The 6831-nt window shown below is 57.5% G+C and overlaps 1 protein-coding gene across 1 annotated transcript; it reads right to left on the bottom strand.

The window, feature by feature from the left end:
• Positions 1-601: 601 nt before the first annotated feature.
• CPT1B (carnitine palmitoyltransferase 1B) lies at positions 602-6393 on the bottom strand (the record flags this gene model as incomplete). The annotated part of the gene is made up of 13 exons (XM_026450788.1): positions 602-822; positions 1077-1162; positions 1316-1408; positions 2003-2116; positions 2602-2754; positions 2853-2987; positions 3070-3234; positions 3814-3930; positions 4011-4116; positions 4701-4886; positions 5317-5512; positions 6128-6212; positions 6286-6393. Coding segments are annotated over 12 exons (1542 nt in total), but the record flags the coding sequence as incomplete, so codon positions are not given.
• Between the last annotated feature and the right edge of the window lie 438 nt (positions 6394-6831).

Below are 6831 nucleotides of genomic sequence, written 5' to 3'. Positions count from 1 at the left end.
CCCGGCCTGGAAAAATTATTTTTTATGGCCGGGCGCGGCGGCTCACGCCTGTAATCCCTACGTGTTGGGAGGCTGAGGCAGGTGGATCACCTGAGGTCAGGAGTCCGAGACCAGCCTGGCCAACATGATGAAACCCCGTCGTCTCTACTAAAAATACAAAAAATTAGCCAGGCATTGTGGCGGGTGCCTATAATCCCAGCTACTCAGGAAGCTGAGGCACGCAAATCGCTTGAACTCAGGAGGCAGAGGTTGTAGTGAGTTGAGATCGTGCCACTGCACTCTGGCCTGGGTGACAACAGCAAAACTCCGTCTCAAAAAAAAAGAAAAATTATTTTGCATTTACTCTTAACATGATTTTAGTAGCCAAGCCAATCTCGTTGAAGGAGCATCTGCTGCTACAGATCATCCTGTGTGCCCTCTCACAGACACCCCAAGACTTCAGGCCTGGGCCTGCAGCCCCTTTCCATGGTGAGAAGCAGCTGCGGGGCCCCTGCAGGGTTGTGCCTCAGCCAAGAGGGGTGCCTGACACCTGCCCCTGCCTGGGAGGAGGTGGGCTGACTCTCTAGCAGACAGACAAACAGAAATGGCCCCAGAGAACAGGTGAAGGTTCTGAAGCAAGAATTTATTCCAAGCAAACACGTGGGCATGGACAGCTATCTCAGAGCCTGTGTCACTCAGCAGAGCCACACATTTCAAAGCAGGTCACACAAGTCCCTCATGAAGAGTCTTCCAGCGTCAGCCCTTCTCCTGCCACCTCTGTGGTCTGAGCTGGGGGAGGGGAAGGGCCTCCTAGTTCCCAAACAAAACACAGGTACCTAAGGGCTGAGAGAAAATTACACAGCCTTATTTTTATTAGTATCTATCAAGAAAAAAAAAAATCAAAATTCCCTTCCTGCTCCAACCCCACCTCCACCAACCGGGCCCTTGGGGAGCAGCGTCTGCCCAGTGAGGACCTGCTGCCAGAGCTGTCCTTGGAGCCTGGGCACCTGTGCATGGCCACCCCTCATGCCTGTGAGCCGCCACAGGTCCCTTCCTCCACAGTGTGGGGATGAAAGGGCGGCTGGTATTTCTCCAACCTTCAGCTGTTGGTCTTGGGCACTTGGAAAAGATCAGCGAGGTCCAGCAGGGCTTGGCGGATGTGGTTTCCAAAGCGCTGGGCATTCTGTGGGAGCCAAGAGCTCAGAGGCACCTTCATATATGCACCCACCCCACTGTCCCCACAAGCAAGGATGCCTCCCCGGCCAAAGACACCTGCATTCCTGGGCAGCCCCAGGTGGCACCCTTCCTCAGGCCTGAGCTGGCGCAGGAGACTCACCGTCTCTGAGCTTGAGAACTTGCTGGAGACGTGGAAGAAAATCGTGTTCTCGCCCGCGATCATGTAGGAAACTCCATAGCCATCATCTGCTACCTGAGGGCAACACGAAGGGTGAAGGCGAAGGGCAGAACTCAAACCCTGAAGATCCGAAAACCAAGCTGATGTGGAACTTGTTCTTCCCACAAGAGTTGCAGGAACGGGCCCCAGCCCTAGACACTGCATTTTTCCAGAGGACCACCCCCAGGAAACCGTGAAAACCAAAGAATGCTGCCCAGACCCCACCAAGGGATCTAGGACCTCCCAGTTTCCCTCAGGGGGCCTATACTCTAGATCACGCCATCTCTCTCCAGAGGGTTCTCTAGCCTTCTGACAAACTAGCCCACGTGAAGCCTTCTGTGGGAGACGGCTGCACTCTCTTGGATGAGCAGACTTCAGTGCACTGCCCAGTACCCTGGAAACCAGCCCCAGGCACGGTCATGCTCCAGCAGGGAGGTATTTGGGATGGGTGGGTCCCAGGTACCTGACTGCCTGAGTCCATAGCTAACATTCTGCTTCCGTGCAGCTCTGGGGTTATGCTTTCCTCTAAGCAAGGTGCTCCCGCCTCTGGTCTGACCTCAGGGCCTGCACTCACCACTGAAACCCTCAGGGCCCTGATGCTGCCCACCCACCCCCTTCAGGGGCACTCACAGGGCCAAAACCACCTCCAGCACCCAGGTGATTGGGGTGCTGCTCTGGGTCAAACATGCGGATCTGGGATTGGGGGATCTGGCTGGTGGAGAGACGCCAGGGTTCCGAGAGCACCTGCAATGGAGGCCGTAGCTGGTCAGACGCCACACGCCTGAAGCACCTGTCCGACGGGTGATGTCTGCGACCTACTCTGAGCCAGGCACTGTTCTGCTGAGGGTGCAGCAGCTCCCTGGCCACCACCCCATGGTCCCCTTTGCACATGCCACATAAGGCTTGTGTGAGCTGCCCAGCCCCCACTCTGCTCTGCCTCTGCCCGCCATAGCCTCACTAATCTCAGTAGTGCTGTCACCACCTGGCAGATCATACGTTTGTCTGTTCCCCGTCACAAGAACACCAACGCCACGAAGAGGATGTTGCTCCCGCTGGGCCCAGGACCGCAGGCCCAGCTGGGGTGTGGGCGGGAAAGCTGGCCCAGCCCTCCAGGGAGCTTCAGGAGAGCCAGCCAAACAGAAAACAGGCCGTGCTCCATCATGAGATGGCCCAAGCCCTGGGTGTAGGAGGGCAGTGGGACAAAGGACACACCCAACAACGGTGCTGACCTCAGCGAGGAAAGGAGAGCTGACTCCCAGGTACTTGGAGACCAAGTAAAGGCAGAAGAGGTGCCTGTCGATGCCTGCCCCGGTCATGGCCAGGCGGTACATATTCTGGTGCTTCTTAGCAGCTTTCTGGAAGAGATCTCGCAGGTCTGCTTTCTGTGGGGCAGAAGTAAAGGGGTGAAGAGTAGCCCTGACCCTCCAGGTAGACAGGAGGCAGACGACCGTGGCCCCCACGCGGGGCAGAGGACACTCACCGCGTGGGACCTCTCCACCATAGCCTGCACAAAGGCTGTGGACTCGCTGGTACAGGAACGCACAGTCTCAGTCCGTCCCTCCCGGAACATTCTGGTCATTGAGGCCTCATAGGTCAGGCAGAACTTACCCCTGTCCTGGGATATACAGACGGGTGAATCGGGCAGGCGGACCCTGGCACCACCCTGCCCTCTCAGCAGCGGGAGGTGGGGCCCCTACCCGGAAGTGAGCCAGCTGCAGTGCGATCTGCACAAAAGCATCAGGGCTGGTCCGGCACTTCTTGATGAGGCCTTTGCCAAAGGGCAGGAACTGGAAGCAGTACAGCTCCACATCGTCTGCCAGCGCCTTGGCCACCTGGTAGGAACTCTCGATGACCGCCTGGCACTGCCAAGACATGGGAAGGGTCAGCTGCAGGCAGGGCTTTCCAAGCAGGACTCTGGGTCACATCCAGGAGGCATGAAGTTTAGCTGGTGGAAGAAGGGCACAGCTGGCCAAGACATGGGAAGGGTCAGCTGAGGGCAGGGCTCTCCAAGCAGGACTCTGGGTCACGTCTAGGAGGCATGACATTTAGCTGGTGGAGGAAGGGTACAGCTGGCCAAGACATCTTCAGGAGGAGGGTATGCAAAAGACATACCCCCTGAGGGAGAATCAGCCCCCAGAGGCTGGGCTGAGCTTTGTGGGGAAGAGGGAAGTGCTGAAAATGCTCCAGGGGCCTGTGAGTGCCGCCTCCATCTCATGGCCTTCTCTAAACACAGAGGGCCCCAGGGGCAGTGGGTGGTCTCTGTCCCCCCTGAAGCCAGTTTGGACTCTATGGGTATCCTGAGATGTGCCCTGTGCCTTCCCGAGGGCAGGGTCAGGCAATGGGGCCAGCAGGGGAGGAGGCAGGGGGACTCAGGCCTTGTTGGGGTTGTACCCGCCCGCTGCTTTGTGGTCTCACACCTGCTCTGGGAGCTTCCAACCCACCTGTTTTGGAATGTCCCACTGCAGCCGCATAGGAGGTGGGAGCGCAGGGTTCGGTTTGCCCAGGCAGTGCCCAGTCTCCGTGTAGCCCAGGTGGAAGCTGTCTGTGCCCAGGACAAACTACAGGGAGAGGATGAGGCTGAGAGGCCGGCCCCATTCCCTCCAGCCTGCCCTGCAGGTTCCCTCTGCAAGGCTGTTACCTCCCAGAGGTGCCCAATGATGGGAGCATCTGCCCACGCATGCTCTGCATTGAGACCCAGCTGGCCATTCTTGAAGGAAATAAGAGTGAAGGATTTGTCAAACCACCTGCGGGAAGAGTAGACACATGAAGAACCAAAGCTGGGAATGTCCAGAGGAGCCTGACCTGCAACCCCAACCTTTACCCTAACTCGGATGTTACCCTAACCCTAACCCTAACACTAACCCTATTCTCTCTCTTCTCTCTCTCTTTTTTTAATTGAGATGGGGTCTTGCTCTGTTGCCCAGGCTGGAGTGCAGTGGTGTGATCTTGGCTCCCTGTAACCACCTGGGTTCAAGGGATTCTCCTGCCTCAGTCTCCCGACTAGCTGGGAATACAGGTGCCTGCCACTATGCCCAGCTTCTAACCCTACTCTCTAACCCAAACCCTAACCTTTAACCCTAACCACTATCCCTACCTAACCACTAATCACAATCCTAACTACTTTTAAGAAGGGGTCTTGCTACATTGCCCGGGCTGGTCTTGAGCTCCTGTGCTCAAGTGATCCACCTGCCTCGGCCTCCCAAAGTGCTAGGAACACAGGTGTGTACCACCGCACCCAGCTCACAGCCTACCTTTTATCTTTAATCCTCTAACCATAACCCTAACCTTTAACCCTAAGCTATGACCTGTGGGGCGGGGGCAGCCGCACCTGTTGTAGCAGTTGCCATGTAGCAGGGCCTTGCCGTAGAGGCTGAGGCTGGCCTCGTCTTCGGGGTCATAGTGGTAGGACTCCTCATCCAGGGCCACAAAGAAAGCGGCACGCTCGATGGCCTCCAAGGCAGCCTTGTTCTTTCCAGAGCTAAAGAAGGCCTGGCGTGCCTGCGCCCACTCCACCCTGCAGCACGGGGCAGGGTAAGCAGTGGGCACATGGACTTGGGATGAGGGTGCCTCCGAGGGCCTGGCTGGACCTGGAGATGGGGGTGGGGTGCCAGGCTGGACCTGGAGACTGGGGGGTACCAGGCTGGACCTGGAGATGGGGGGGTGCCACGCTAGGCCTGGAGGTGGGGGCATATGTGCCAGGCTGGGCCTGGAGGTGGGAGGTGCCAGGCTGTTTTGGAGGGTGTCCCCACCCTCTGCACATTCTCACCTAGCTACCACCCGTGAGAGGTAGGTTATGCTGGCTGTCCTGCTGCCATTACCACCAATACCCCTCCCCTAGTTGTGCCTCCAGCCTCCAGTTCCAGGGTGGCAGGCAGGGCCATGCTCCCCTTCTCATGGAGCCCTGAACCTCAAGGTGAGGACAATCCCTCCCCACAGGCTGATACCTTCCTCCTGCAGTGAGGGCTGCCAGCTTCTCCTCCCCAGGCTGAGGTGGGGAGGGGTCGTCCAGGATCCTCTGGAACTGCATCTCCAGATCCTGAGGCTTGAGCAGACGGGAGCCCTCATACAGCCACAGCTTGAAGAAGCGTCCCTTGTGGTAGACAGCCACGTGCCGGCTGTCTGAGAGGTGCTGCAGCACATCTGTGACGGATGCCATGGGCAAGCTGAGGCGGGACCCCGGCTGCATCCTGGGAAGGGCCCACCTCCCGTGCACTAGGTGTCCCTGCAGACCCTGTTTTGCTCAGCCTCTGCCTGGGCCTTCCTGCCCCCTGGATGGGACCCGTGTGTCCTAAACCAAGCCCTGTGCTGGGGTGTCCGCTACCTCCCATATAACAGCAACAACAATCCTATAAAGTATTTCACAGAAGAGGAAACGCACTAGGAGATTGTGCAAACCGCCTAACGATACAGTGTCAGAAGCAGGGAAGGCTGCTGCCTCTGCCAGACCCCTGGGTGCACCTCTCCCCTCCGCTGCTGGCTCCATGGTGGCGCCCGGCCTGTCCTAAGCTTTGGGCTGCAGCAGGATTCCCTTCACCACGCACAGTAAGCCCCGGAGGTGTGGGGGCTCTGCTCTGGGCCCCGTGGGGTCCCTGAACCAGCATCATGCCTGTAAATAACAGATGTCTAGTGTCTGTCACAACTGACTACTGTTCACAGTTTCAGGACCCTGAGACACTGGGGACGCTTGGTGATGAGCGGGCAGGAGGGCAGCGAGCCAGCCAGACGGCCCACAGGGAGCAGGGAGGGCCCAGTTACCTGTCTCCTTGCCCGGGACCCGAGTGGTGTTGAACATCCTCTCCATCTGATAGGAGCACATGGGCACTATGCCTAGTGCCATCACCTGGGGGAAGGCCCAGCATGGCTCAGACTCAGGTCTCCTCTCCCATCCCACCTTCAACCCTGACACAACTCACAGGCTTGATTTCTTCACGGTCCAGTTTACGGCGATACATGATCATGGCGTGGATGGTGTTTCCCAGGCGGGCTGCCTGCACGTCTGTATTCTTGATGAGCACAAGGTCCTACAGAGAAAGCAGAGCCCGCGGGGTGGGGGCCTCTGTCTGGGTGTCACCTGGGTCTTGCTGACCCAAGGACCAATCCATTCGGGGGCCTGAGGTGTTCTGTCTCCCTCCCCCGGCACATCCTGCACATGCTGTCAGGGTGAGCCTCCAGGAATGCATACTGGTCACAGTAACCCTCTGCTCCAGCTTCAGCCTGGGCTGCTTTTTTAATTCTTTAGTTTTTAGAGTTAGGGTCTTGCTCTGTCACCCAGGCTGGAGTGCAGTGGGGCAAGCATGGCTCACTGCAGCCTCAAATTTCTGGCCCTAAGTCATCCTCCTGCTTCAGCCTCCTGAGTTGCAGGGACTAGAGTCATGCACCACCATGCCTGACTCTGAGCTGCCTTTTTATTTATGTATTTATATTTATATTTATTTATTTATTTATTTATTTATTTATTT

The sequence above is a fragment of the Piliocolobus tephrosceles genome, unplaced genomic scaffold, assembly GCF_002776525.5.
Source record: "Piliocolobus tephrosceles isolate RC106 unplaced genomic scaffold, ASM277652v3 unscaffolded_24949, whole genome shotgun sequence".
NCBI classification, from domain to species: Eukaryota; Metazoa; Chordata; class Mammalia; order Primates; family Cercopithecidae; genus Piliocolobus; species Piliocolobus tephrosceles.
The sequence above is the reverse complement of the archived record's forward strand: the minus strand, read 5'-3'. Positions and strand labels throughout refer to the sequence as shown.